Source organism: Meleagris gallopavo, chromosome 1 (assembly GCF_000146605.3).
Source record: "Meleagris gallopavo isolate NT-WF06-2002-E0010 breed Aviagen turkey brand Nicholas breeding stock chromosome 1, Turkey_5.1, whole genome shotgun sequence".
NCBI lineage: Eukaryota > Metazoa > Chordata > Aves > Galliformes > Phasianidae > Meleagris > Meleagris gallopavo.
This window is the reverse complement of record NC_015011.2, coordinates 72,196,980-72,211,222: the sequence shown is the minus strand read 5'-3', so window position 1 is coordinate 72,211,222 and position 14,243 is coordinate 72,196,980. Positions and strand designations below refer to the sequence as shown.

Genomic DNA, 14,243 nt, shown 5'->3' with positions numbered 1-14,243 from the left:
TGCACTACCAATGCCTAACCAGTCTTTCCATGAAGAAATTCTACCTGATTCAAACTAAACCTTCCCTGGTGCAACTTGAGCCCAATCACTTGTCACCTGAGAAAGTGACAAGTGAAACTGCAACCTCCTTTCAAGTACTTGTAGACAGTGATGAGGTCTCCTCTCAGCCTCCTCCACTCCAGACTGAATAGCCCCAGTTCTCTCATATTTCTTGTTTTCTAGTTCCTCCACGAGCCTTGTTTCTCTTCCCTGCATACCCTCAAGAAATTCAATATCCTTCTTGTACTGATTGTTGAATGCCATACAATTGGACACACCTCATCAATCTAGCCTATACAGATTCCCCTGCAGAGCCTCTCCACCTTCAAATAGATCAGGAATTTCATCCAGCCTGCTGTTATCTCAAATTTACTCAGAGTATCCTCTATTCCCTCATAAAATCATTGACAAAAATATTAAACAAAACTTGTCCTAATACTGAGATGTGAGTAATGCCACTTTTGAGTGACTGACAATTTAATTTTACCCAGTTCACAATGACCCTTTGGGCCTAGTTGTCTTGGTATTGTGGCAGTTTTTCATCCAGTGAACAGTGAATCCATCCAACTCCCAAGCAGCCAGTTTCACTGGTAGAATACTGTGTGGAACACAAATGCTCTCCTGAAATCCAGGTAAACAACATTCACTGCACTTTGTCCACTAAGTGAATCGTCTTGTCATATGAGAGTAGGTGAGTCAAACAGGACCTGCCCTTCATAAATCTGTGCTGACTGGGTCTAATCACATGGATGTCCTGTAGATGATGTGTGATGGCACTTGAGATGATCTGTTCTATAACCTTCTATGGCTCTGAGCTTTAGCTGGTAGGTCTGTAATTGGATTTAATTGGCCTCTAAATTCCCTGGATACCCCTTCCTGACTTCCATGCAGAAGGGCAGCACATTCACCAACCTCTAGCCAACTGGGTCCTTCCCAGTTAGCCTGTCTGTTAATAAATTATCGAAAATGGCTTGGTAACCACTTCTGCCAGCTCATTCAGTTATCCATCTGGCCCCATAGATTTGTGTCCAGTGTATGTTCCAGCATAAGCCAAAAATTACCAGATAAAGATAAGAAACTCATAAGTATCTCTGAGTAAAATGGGAGAAAGGATTATGATACTGGTGCAGTATCAAGTCAGTGAGGGTACATGACAATGACTGTACACTGATTTGAAGCAAGAACTAAGTTGCATTAACTTGTGTTCAGTTTTTGACAATATTTTGTATGATTTTGGTAAATCTTATTTTTTCCTTCAAGGAAATATAACTATTTCTACAGAAAGAGAAATGTGACAAGGTCTTTTTTAGTGCTTTTGCAAACTTTAATACACTTGTAGGTCATTAAAAAACAAAGAAAAATACATACTTTTAATTCTGTGGTTGAAGCATAATTTATATCCACATAAATATATTTCATTAGTATAGTATTACCACTATACTACCAAACACTAGGGAAATAAATATACCTATGCAGAGAATCACCATGTAACAAACAGAAGTAACTGAGAAATCACAGTCCATACAAAATGGTACTATTTCAGAGATACTAGTAATGAAGAAAACTTTTACACTCAACCCAAATACAGCAAAATGGACCACGAAGAGAAACACAGAAGAGATGAAAGAACCATCAAGTAAATCTGATGACAGTGATGGTATTAACTATAAGAGAGGAGGCTTACCACAGAGGAAATCAAAGTTCAAAAATATCCTGTAAGACTGAGTGCCATAAAGGGTAATATGGATTAAATAAGAAATTTCTGAGAAAAAAAATATCTTTGTACTGTTCATGGTCTCTGGAAATGGGAGAGGGAAATAAGTCCACTGCTGGACAGTATGAAAAGAAAGCCAAAATCCCTGGTATAAGATTTTTTTCCTTTCAAGACCCAGTAGGAACAGCAGTAAGACAATCTCCTGCTTGCATAGGAGAGTCAGCAGGAAGAAGAACAGTAAATTGGAGCGTTATACCTAACAATTAATCTCTCCCTATATCATTCTCTGCATTGAAATAACCAAATGAAAAACCAGCTGCAGGCTGGTTTACTAGCAAAAACAAACAAAACAAAACAACAAACATCCAAGAATGACTGTAAAAGGAAAACAGGAGAAACTGTAAAATAAGACTAAGCCAACACACTGTTAAGGACATAACTCCTGTAAAAATACACCTAGATTGAGTTACAATGTGGCAATTTATGTGCAAGAACATAAATTAGTAACGGTGAATCCCAAGAACAAGACAGAGAACCTCCAAGCGACAAATTGTCTGCAGCTGTAAAACAACTGACCAAGATATGTTTGGGCTAGATACTACAAGCCAGAAACTATATATTTTGCACTAGAAGTTTATGTAGGAGTGCTGGGAGAAGGAAAAAAAGATTATCTCACAGGGATTACCCCCAAACAGTCAGCAGTAGAGACAGAATTCATTTACTTGATAAAACTACTCCTCTGCGTCTCTGAGTTTATGGCACGATAGGTGCAGGTGATTCACATGATGTCCCTGTGCATAAGCACATTCAGGCCTGAGGAATAAATTAAATTCTGTCTAACCACAAATTGCCAGTGAATAATTAAAATCAAGCTTAAAATTGAAAAGACTGATTTCTTCAAGAGACTAATATTTTTATGCTGTAAGTAACTGTTTTTTTTTGTTTTCCATTCTCTCTCTCTTTTTTTTTTAATAGTACTTATGGAGTACTATTAAGTTGGTCACACCATAAATCACCAGTATCAAAACTGAAGTCTTTGCTATATTCTCAAGTCAATACAGTGCCATGGTTTTTTGAGAGAACTTGCTGTAATTTGGCTGACTATGCTTGGTAAATAGTGCAAAGCATAAACCCCAAAAACTTCTGACATATGTTACACTAGAACTAAGTAAGAACTGAAAACGTGAAAACTTCTGTTTAAAAACAAAGAAAAAACATTCTTTTGAATAATTTTCTTGACATGAAACACAAAAAATTTACATTAAAATAGCATTTCAAACATTTGCAGACGATATGTTCTATTTGGTAACTATGTGACGCTTACCTTGCCAGTGTAAATATTTAAAATACACATAACTAAAGAATACAAGTGTAGGCAATTTTTCCCTGAACTCTATAATTTATCAAATCAAGACATTTTATTTTTTTTGTTGGTATGAAATTAGATAGGAAATCAGATATCTAAAGTAACAGGATAGATACAAGCTAAGGTTCAGCAAGGAACTGTTTTCAGAAAGTGACACAATATTTAGAAAAGACTAAAATGAGAAAGAACGGTTTCTAAGTGTCAGAATCTTACTACTGCAGAAGCTTCTGTAGACTGGATTATGCTCCACTGAACCGCTTCCAGATATGACAAATGTCCTATCTGCTATGAGTCTGTGACCCTACTGCTCATGGATACTGGCCTCTGGGGTACTCCCCTTTCACATGATGATGGTATCTCAACCTAAAGAAAGACTCTTGAACCACACTGTGAGACTTCTTTCTCCATCAGAAGATGGCAAGTGCTAGCAACTGTGAAACTATGTATGAATTTTGGGCAGTAACTGATGTATGAAAGCCTTCCTGTGCTTTGTAAGCAATATATACCATTTCCTTGGTAATGAGTACTTTTCATTTTTTGGGGGGGGAAATAATAAAATTCCCAGAGGTAATAAGACTTCTAAAGCAATGCTTTGGTAATCTTGATAAGCAGAAGTATATAAGGAAATCTGAAAATAAGTTTATATAATTGACAGACAAGTTATTTTATATGAAAAAGTAAAAAAAAAAAAAAAAAAGTCTTCAGAAAATTTGAAGATCTGAATGAATGTCTATTGATTTATTGTATAAATATTGCTAAATTAATGCGGCTTCTCAGCATCATAAGATGCCTGAGCTGTAGCGTTGAGTATTGAATATTCAGTCATAGTGCTTGGCAACTCTGCCCATAGCAGCTGGATTTGAACTGGATGATCTTTAAGGTCCCTTTCAACCCAATCCATTCCGTGATTTTTATGCAGACATACTCAGCTACTAAGCATAACAGCACTCACAAAACCAGGGAATGGATTAGAAAAGACCTTCAAGATCATCAAGTCCCATCATCAAATCATGTCCCTCAGTGCCACATCCTTGTCTCTTAAAAGGAAGTAGGGATTGGGGCTTCACCAATGCTTGCCTAAAGCCTCTTTAAGGGAAAATACTGCATGATATTCCACTATGAACACTCCATTAAGAGGACTGACAGCTTAGATTTATGAAGACTTCTAGAGCCTGCTGCAGTTTTTCTCCATTTTTCTTTCCTTTCTGGCAAGTCCTTATTTTTCCAGGTGTGTCTCAATCTTCGTCAAATCTCCCTACACATACTTTTAACATTAGATTATCAATATTTGTTCAGAAGGGGATTATTAGAAACCCCCCCAAATATCTGCACTGCTTAGATGCTAACCCATCTGATTATGAAATTTATTTTGTGTCTGAAGCATACTACTTTCTTAATTTACAGTGTGAATTGAATGCTTTGGGATGAGATTGTGCCTGCAACTGTTATTATGCATCATGATTGTACTTAAGCAGCAAAACAAATGATCCTTATAACAAACTGTCTCTAAATCATGAACGTCTCTTTGACAGCCAGTGTTGAATCCAACCTTAGTCTCTTTAAATTGTTGCTTTTGATGAAGGCTGCCTTCATTCCATTCTCTGCTGCTAAACTATGCTGCCAATTAAAATGAAAGAGCAAAGGAGTACACATGAAATAAATTATTAAGTATTAACTGAAAGTTTTCTTCTGCAGTTTTCTACTGACCAAAATGATCAGAAAATCCAAAAATATTCCAGTCCCAAAGTGGAATAGATTCTGATGACTGCTCTGAAAGATATCATCTACTTTTTAAATTACTATGTCCTTTTGTTTTTATTTAATTTGCAAACTAAAACCTTCTTAACACTTCAGCCTACTCTGAGTTTGCTTTGGCAAAATACCTTTTATTCCTACTGGATGCAATGTCTATAACCACTGTCAATATTTTAACAGATTTTAGTATTTTTAAGCTACAGGCAGTTGATTTAATTATTGGAAGATGATAGTGTCATGGCTAGGAAGATATATATATATATATATATATATATATATATATATATAATCATCAAATAGAGACAAACTGGTTTTGAATTGAGTCCAGGTTTAAAAGCTGTGGTTACAAATATCAGCAATTAAGTTTAAAAAATAGAAACAGTGCATTTCCAAGGAAAACCCGAATTAACACTGCACTTAAATGATTAGCTTTCATCTTCAGTGTAACAAAATCTGCCTAAAGTGCTTTGTCAAACAGTAACCCTCTTATGCCTACAGGGTGTCCATGAAGATAAGAAGTCATTCCTCAGGCAAATTCATCCCAGATAAAATTCCATTAATTTCAGAAGAATTTTAGTAATTATTTATTATATGTTTGAATTTAAAGATTCAGCATGGAACTTACTATGGAATATTCTCTTATATTGTCCAGAAATAGGTAATAAATTTTGCAACGTAGAGGAAACGCGCCATTATAAGTGCAGGATATGCTATGACAGTTAATATATAAGGTATACACATATCAGAAAATGAAATACTTTCTGAAGTAATTTCCCAAATGCATACGATCATTTCTGAAAACTTTCCATTTTATTCAATAACTCAATTTTAATGACTCACATAGTAGTAGAAATAAACATCAGCAAAGAATAACTTAAAAAAAAAAAGATACTTATCTCAGCATCTTATTTTTTGGGACAGCTGAGACAGCAAGCACCACATTAAAGGACTTAGTTTGTAGCATGAGTTGAGAACACACTGTGCCATTCCAGTTACGTATGGTAGATGGTACATGAAATTCAATCACAAATTCAGGTATGCCAATTTGTTTTTAAGTCTAGTAATTATAACTTCAGAAAGGAAAATCTTTTATTTGGTTATCTTGATAAATTATTCTTTAAACTGAAAGCAATTTCGGGCAAAAAAAATATTTTCACCCAACCTGACCATGACTGTTGGTTGGAGATAGATTAAAGTGGGCAGCCTGATCTAGTGTCCTGGGCAGCCTGGTCTAGTATTAAATGTGGAGGTTGGTGGCCCTGCATGTGGCAGGGGAATGGAGATTCAGGATCCTTGAGGTCCCTTCCAACCATGGCCATTCTGTGATTCTGTGATTCTGTGAAAATGATTGCTAATTCAAAATGGCAAATGAAAGTAGAGACTAAAGATTTCTGATACAACAGATTACTTCATACACTTACACGACCTTTCATATTGCTTAGAAAGAATGAATCATACTGCCTTAAATCATGTGTAAATGGGTGCGTAATGAGTTACGAGTGGAGTGGGCAACATCTTATGTTGGTGCCTGGTATGTATAATTTGAATGTGAAATTATAAAAATTTGTATTCTTCTAAGTTAAGAGTTGTAGTCAGAGACATCTGTGGGCTTTTGTTTTGTTTAATGTCTTTTCTCTCTGTTGAACCTTGTAATGAGCACGTTCTCATGTAGATATCTTAAGAAGTTTGGGATTTTTAAAATCAACCAAAAGCCTTTCATTCTTTTTTCCTATATTTTTCTGAAGCAATAAATATTCTCAGTTATTCTTATTACTTCTATCTTACCGTTAGTTTCTTTTTAAATATTTCATGGTTAGAGGTCCAAGCAGCAACTTTACTAGTTTCTCTGAGTGTGAAATGTTATGTTATGCTAGCTTTTTAATTTAATATCTTCGAATTAAGAGAAGATGTACAGATTGCTTTTGTCCATCTGGAAAACTAACACTCAAAACTTCTAAATTAGACATTCTCTATCTTGTTTTTGTCCTTTGACTTAAATACTTAGCCTAAATAACAATCAGTTAGTTTGTACTGAAAAAATGCTGAGTAAAATGTTCTTCACTTTTCTCTCCGTGAAAAAGAATATGAACTGGCAACACGTTGGTAGGTAGCACAAAGGAAGATTATCTTTTATGGTTTTAGGTTTCTTTTCGTTCCCTTATGGGCTATTTTGGCAGAAGTTTTGGCATATATGTACTTTCATATGTATGTGTAAGTACACAATGTTCTTCTGTCTATGACATACATAAGACCACTCAGCAGAATATACTGTATTTAACTGTAGTATTTTGCTAAAAAATCCAATAAAAATTTATTATAACTTGGAGATCTAATTCAGTATCCTACCAGAGAGCTAGGACTTGCTCGTTTGCATTTGCTTTTCATTTGAAGAAGCTTGATGTTCAAGCTTGTTGAACCTTGATGAACAAGGTTTTAGTGGGCAAACAACACTGTAAATGAAAGTCTCATAAAACACATTATTTCATTTATAATATAATTCACATCAAAAATATTATATTGGATTATTTTTCATATTGATTGTGTACTCCAGTGAAAACTAGTATTTTATACCTTTTCATGAACCTTTTGCCCTGGCTCCATTCCTTCAATATGCTCTGATTCAGCAGGCCCTTCACCAGCTGCAATTTTCCTTTGAATGTGTGCATTTTGTTCACGCAAAGCTACAATCTGCAAGAGACAGAAAGTAAATGGTCAATATGTATAAGAAAACCAAAAATCACGGAGCAGGCAATCTGTTGACATCTGTTGACATCTGCAGACAATCTAGTGACATTATGATACTAAACTGGCCATTCGCAGCAGCTGCAGAATTAGGTCGACATATTCAGGGAAATTTAAAAAATGATTAAGGACCATTATGGATACAAAGAAACCAATAAATGACTGGAGATTCAGTGTTAAGTCCTGTTTTATCTTCTATTTTTACTTTGTACTAGTTTATTTTTTTAATTTCCACCTTGAAACATGGAAGAACTGTTGGTTATAAATCAGGAAACTGATAACTGCAAGGGTAAGATTAATCCTTTTGTTCTGAACACAACTGACAACAACATGGCATTGTAGGAGCACAGGGACAAAAAATATGAATCAAACACAAGTGATGTAAAATTGAGTGTTAGTTTTCTCAACTTTCCACCAGGTAGTAACTGCAACATGCATTTTAAGCGCTATTTGATAAGGAAAACAGGTAAATAAAGTCTTTTAGTACATTTGCAAGTTGTTTTTTATGTTAAAGATATTGCTTTATTTTTTGCTAATGGTATCAAAAATCTCACTCACTGGAAAATAAGCTGACTTCTCTCTGTACTATTCTGTTTCTGAATGGATAACATAAAACTCAGTTGTAGTGCTTCTGAGAAATGTGAGCATACCTAATCCTTATATTTATGCTTTTGTTTACAATATCCAACTCTCAATTACAGAACATGTCCACAGACAGTTTTCCAGGTTTCTATGAATTAATACTTATTTACTTATACTAATACTTCTACTAATACTTATAAGGCACTAATTCTTGATGTAATTTTTCGTGGATTTCATGCTAACTTTTCTTTTGGAAAAAGATAAAGATAATATTCTAGAGGATGGAGTCATATTTGCTAAAATTAAAGACATTTAAAAAATAAAAGTGCATAAATATCACTGTTGTGCAATTATTCAGAACTATATTATCAACCTTGGATTCAAGTCCAAGTAATGACTCTTAAAATATGAACAGACATATGACATTTTTGTCCTCAAATCATTAGATTTGTTTTCTAAATCACCAGTTAGGGACCAGATAAAACAGAGCCGTTGCTGTTAGGCTGTAAGTGTTCTGACATCCTTAGGGAGAAGTGGTATCATGTTCTGTATATTACAAGAATATTCTGGGTACTTTTCCTACCCATAACAATTTTTGCTTGAAATCCTGACCTGTGACCCCAGTACAGAGCTAAGCTTAACTCTTCAGCATTCGCTATTATCCATTGACTTAAGGCACAATTACAACAGCTGAGTTGAAAATCTTGAACTTATCTGTCTTGCACAGACAAGGATAGTGGAAAAGCCAATGTGCTGAATGCTGATATTAAAGTGGTTATCTGATGTCTTCTGTAGAAATAGGAGGGAAACATCACCAGCAGGACCTTCTATGTCCAAAAGAGATTGGATAAATGACATGCAAATCTTTTCTCCTGACTGAAAACTGATGATTATCTCAAATTAGATGGTTCCATTATGATGGCTAAATGTTAGAAAAAGTAATTCCATCAAAAGAATGAAGAAATTCCAGAAAAAAATCATGTTATGGAATAAAGACCATGCCTGTGCTGTGATTGTACATACGAACCTGGTCCATCTCACTCCTCATATGCAGTGAGGAAAATTATTTCAGTTAACTCATCAATGTATATTTTCCCTCTTGCAGTGTGTATAACACTACAGATGAATACATAAATTTATGTTTTCAAATACATATGGCCTGTACATAAGCTAAATAAAGTCCTATTGTAAGTTTTTAAACAGTTTTCTATGTTGACTTTTTTCCCATGGTTTTGCAATTTAAACTGTATTTAAAGCCATCTGCCAGTGAAGGATTGAAAGACAACTACTGTAATCATCTTGCTTTAAATTTGCTTTCCATTGAACAGATGCCTACAGCATGAAGAGAAATAAATATATTTAAATTAACTAATAATCATATAAGGCTAAAACATCAAAGGCATTTCTTTTTGTAGGATTCTTTATCATATTTAAAATAAGAAATACTTTTGAATTAATTATTTCATTTTTTCTCCTTTGAATTTATTTATAATTCAGTTTACTAGCATTACAACTTGTTAAATATAATTTTTATGGATAAAGGATAAAAGAGGCTTAAACACATGTATATAGTGTTAGATTCCATACAACAAGTAAGAATTTAGATCATTTAAAGAATGTAAGCATTAAAGGAAGACAATTATTTTAAGTTGTTTTTTTTTTACTACTTCCCCTACCTTAAACTACTGAGCTTGTTCCTTTGATCTTTCAACACAGAACAAATTTGTTCTAGCCAATGAAACTTGCTGACACATATTTCTTTTAATTTGCTATGTTTGACAGATCTAAAAGGCTAAAAGACGTTTTTTTTAATTTAATTTAGTGCAATCCAAAAGGTGTTTATTCGTGCATGGATGGTATGCCAAACTACTTATGACTATATTGTACCCTTAAGTCTTTCAGACAATAGGGAAATTCCCTACTTGGATATAGTCCTACGTTATTATTATAACAGCCTACATTTAAAAAATTTATCATATTTCAGTCTACTGAGAGCATAATTCAGATTCCCAGTCCATCTTCTGACTCCGCTTCAATTTTGGCAGGGATAAATCTTGTTTGAAGGTTTAATAAATGGTAATTTTATATGGATTATCATAATTGAGTGCAGCACATGGAATAAAGGATGCTTAGAGACCGGTGTGGTTTGCTTCTCCCTAAATGGAAATTTAAATCCTGATTCATACATATAAATGCACTCTTTTCAAGTTATGTTTCTAATTTGTGTTAATCAGAACACAACCTTTCAGAAGCCACTGCTTAGACAGTTCAGAGACATTTAAATGTGGTTAACTAATTTAAATTATTTAATTTAATGACAGAATTTGTCATTATTACGACTTTTTTTTTTTAATTTATAGAGCTGAAAATGCATGCCCATTTTTTTGGAATTTTGTATATAACTTCTGAAAATTATAATGACAATCAGCCTTTTGTATCATCAAGGTCTTGTAGTAACAATACTCTCTATTTCTTCCACTTTTTTTGGTGGAGGAAAAACACAGCATGGAATGCACACCTGCAAAACCTTTTTATTGAAAAACAAATTGATCCTTTTGTGAATCATAATAAAAACTAGGCATTTTGAAAATTTGCACTGGGAAGGAAAAGGCATTTAAAAACTAAACATAGACAATTTATGTGTTCCTCAGGATAGTTTTAAGGAAGAATGGAACTCACTCAGGGGAGTCATTTGAATCCCTACAGTAGATTGTATGCATAGGACTTACAGAAATACGTCCAATATGAAAAAATATTAATTTTAATTATATTTCTTCTCCACTAAAAAAACATCTTTTAACAATCCTGTTCAAAAGAGACTTTCAATATTTAATTAGAAACTCACTGGATAGTTACAGATTTTGCTGCAATTTTAATGACTATCAGTTGAGATGTGACAGATTTGGCTACAGTACTTTAAGATATTTGTGCCTACATCTTCTCAGTCTGAGTGTATCTGCTGAATATCAGAAACAGCATGAGTAAGTCCAGGAAAGGACGTTCAGAAGTTCATACACAGATTTATATGTGATGCAAGACTAGGAATAGTGGCATCCAAGTCACAGAAATGCATTCTCTGCTATAAGGGCACGGTTTGTTATACTTTGAGAATTGTACTTGGAAAGAACTGCATCCACTGCTCTAAGAGATCATGTTTGGTTCTAAGCCTTTATAGATGTACTACCTAGAAGAGTATCCCTATCACATTGTTTGCCATGATGCTTATCTCCTTGCAATCATTAATTCACTTGTCTTCACATCTATTCCAACAATGGGAAAACTGAAATACTAGAGGTCCAAATAATTATGCTTATGGATGTTAAGAACATTGTTTCCTTGTAAGATGGAGGTTAAACTATTCTTCAAAATACAGATGAAGTCTCTTGCCACAAGTATAGAGACAAATATTTTAAATTTCTCAGCAAATTGCTCCAATCAACACACAACTTACAAATGAAAGGCAAAGCAAATTGATACAGTGCTGTCTCAGAGCGTTTCCATCCACTGCATTCCTGCTTATACTCCTTTTGATCCCTCATTTATATATCATTTGCAGCCTCATGATTGCTGTACAGTATACACTTCTCTGTATATTTTTTCCCACATATTCAGTTCATGGAAGAAATCACTGGTAGGTCTGCAGAACAGACAGCTTAGGAAATTCCAACCAGGAACTCTTCAAAAGTGTTATGTATAGAATTACACTAACTGGTACAAAAAGATTTGACTGGACATCTCCCTTTACAGTACAGTGGCAAGTAATCTGAATGAGCCCTTAAATTCTTGTTATAAATAAAAACATTATTAAGATTTTTTAAATTTCTTCTGGCTAGAAGACTAGCATTTTCTAGGCCTCAAACATACTCCAACTGAAAATCCTGTTTTCAGTCATGCCTAAAAGGTACATGCCTGGGGGACATCCCAATTCTCATTAGGTAAGTATTGCCCATGTCTCTGTGCACTTGGTTATGTTGTGTTGCAGAAAAGTCAAAACCATGACCAAGCCCAACAGTATTCTATCAAACACAGCAGTGGATCTTGCTGCTAGGAAGAGGCCAAAGGAGGTCCAGCACTAATCCTGTGAACCACATTGGAGGGACTGAAGATCAAAATGGACTACAACAGTGAGAAGAGAGCCTCGGGCAATTGGTAGATGAGCCAATTGCACACTGAGATGGTCTGAAGAATGACTGCTGTGAGAACAGTGGCTGAGTGGCCAGAGCAAGCAGTGGGGGCCCAGGCTGGCCCACCTCAAGGCTTGAGGCAGTGCCAGGTCTGTGTTAGGTCTCTGACATTTTAAATCCACTTCCACTGCCTACCTTTTGTCTTGATTAAGCATATTTTGCATGAAAGAAACCACTTCTAAGCTACATCATTCTGTCACTGTTAGCAGGTTGATGGAGGAACCCTTTTCACGTGCCCGGACACAGTGTGCTCCAGATAAGACACAGCAATCTTGGCAGCTACAGCCCTGTAGAAAAGCTCTGGATCACAGGTGCTCACTGTGCAAAGCAGAGGTACCAGCCCAGCACCAGCTGTGCTGAACAGGCGCACAAAGAATTAGCAGCTTGATCATAATTCAACAATACCTATCTGATCTCTGTACCTACAACTGTGATAGAGTGCACCAGCTTTGGTGATTTTGGCAGATATCACTCTGATTCCTGCCATATAAACCCTTATAAGGCTTCTTTTTTCCCTGTAAAAACTCACAGACTAATAAATATTACACAACTTTTAGTTCATCTACTATTGGTGAGTTTCTCACAGTGTCATAAAGACAGAAATATTTTTAATTATTTCCAGAAATAGGGGAGACTGAGAGAGTGGCAATATGAGGCTTCTTCTCCTGGCCAGTAGCTTCTGTTTTTACAAAACACCATTGCAATGGAAGTGTTCTCTCTAGCATTATGGGTAGCAATGTGCTGTGGAATGAGAAGTATCTTGGTTTGAACTGACTTAGGATTTTAAGAGATTGCATTCCATACAATGGCATGATTTACTAGACAACCCACAAATCCTGATGGGCTCAATTTTTTTTATATCAGCCAAAGGAAGAACCCAAGCAGTTTGCTTCCTCTTTGAGTAACTAACAGTAACGAAGCATATACTAGTGAAAAAATAATTAAACCACCAAACCAAACCAAACCAAACCAACATAAAAACAGGGAAAGAGCATGGGTAATTAACCACATTCTTAACCACAATACTTAATCACATTCTCAACATTCTTTTACAAGGCAACAGCAGCTCAGAGTCACAAGCTTTTTTCTAATAGAAATTTCATATCACCATAGCAATTTTTGTAGATAGGATTAAAGGGAACTGAAATCTGAGATGGCAGATAGCAACTGCTTTTTCTCAGTAAACATGAAAATATTTCCAGCAAATAATAGGAAACTAAAAAAAAAATTATAATTTGTTCATTCATTGTAACCAAACCTGAAATTTCATTTTAGTTGCAGAAATTGTTGGAAATTATTGTATGATTTCATCTAAAATCTCACTAGTTATGAGCATCCTTTTAACAGTGGATTTAAATCTTTCATCTAATTTTGGTCTCACAGATAAAGACCATTTTATTTGGTAAATGCTCTTTGAAATTTCAGTTCAAATAATTCTTATTAGTTAATAATGCTAATTGACAGTTTCAAGAACTAAGAGTGAAATAAATAAGCTAAAACTAGATTTTATTTTCCATTATGACACAAACTCTTTACCAAGAATCTCAGGATCTGCAATACATATCCACACAGTAAAATGCAGAGCTCTAATTGCGTGGCAGCAATTTTGTACTGCTTTTGAAAAGGTTTTTTTTTTTTTTTTTTTAATTCACCAATATTAGCTACAGCAGTAACTTTGTTTAATCTGCTCTTCTCCATGCTTCCTGGCCATATAGTTCTAATGGATTTCAGTCTGTCTTTTTATTCCAGAAAATCTATTCTGCTGCAATCACCAGAAAGGAGACAAGTAAGATTTCTCTTCCAATGGGTGTAACTCCTCTCTATCCTATGGATCTCCAGGCCATTTCCCAAGGAACAGAAT

At 34.9% G+C, this 14,243-nt stretch overlaps 1 protein-coding gene across 1 annotated transcript in view; it reads right to left on the bottom strand.

The window, feature by feature from the left end:
* Positions 1 to 14,243, bottom strand: part of LOC100538614 (liprin-alpha-2-like) — a 72,988-nt gene that overhangs the window by 18,551 nt on the left and 40,194 nt on the right. The window contains exon 5 of the mRNA XM_031553999.1: positions 7,446 to 7,562. Coding sequence (XP_031409859.1) covers positions 7,446 to 7,562 — 117 coding nt within the window. The remainder of the gene's footprint in view (positions 1 to 7,445; positions 7,563 to 14,243) is intronic.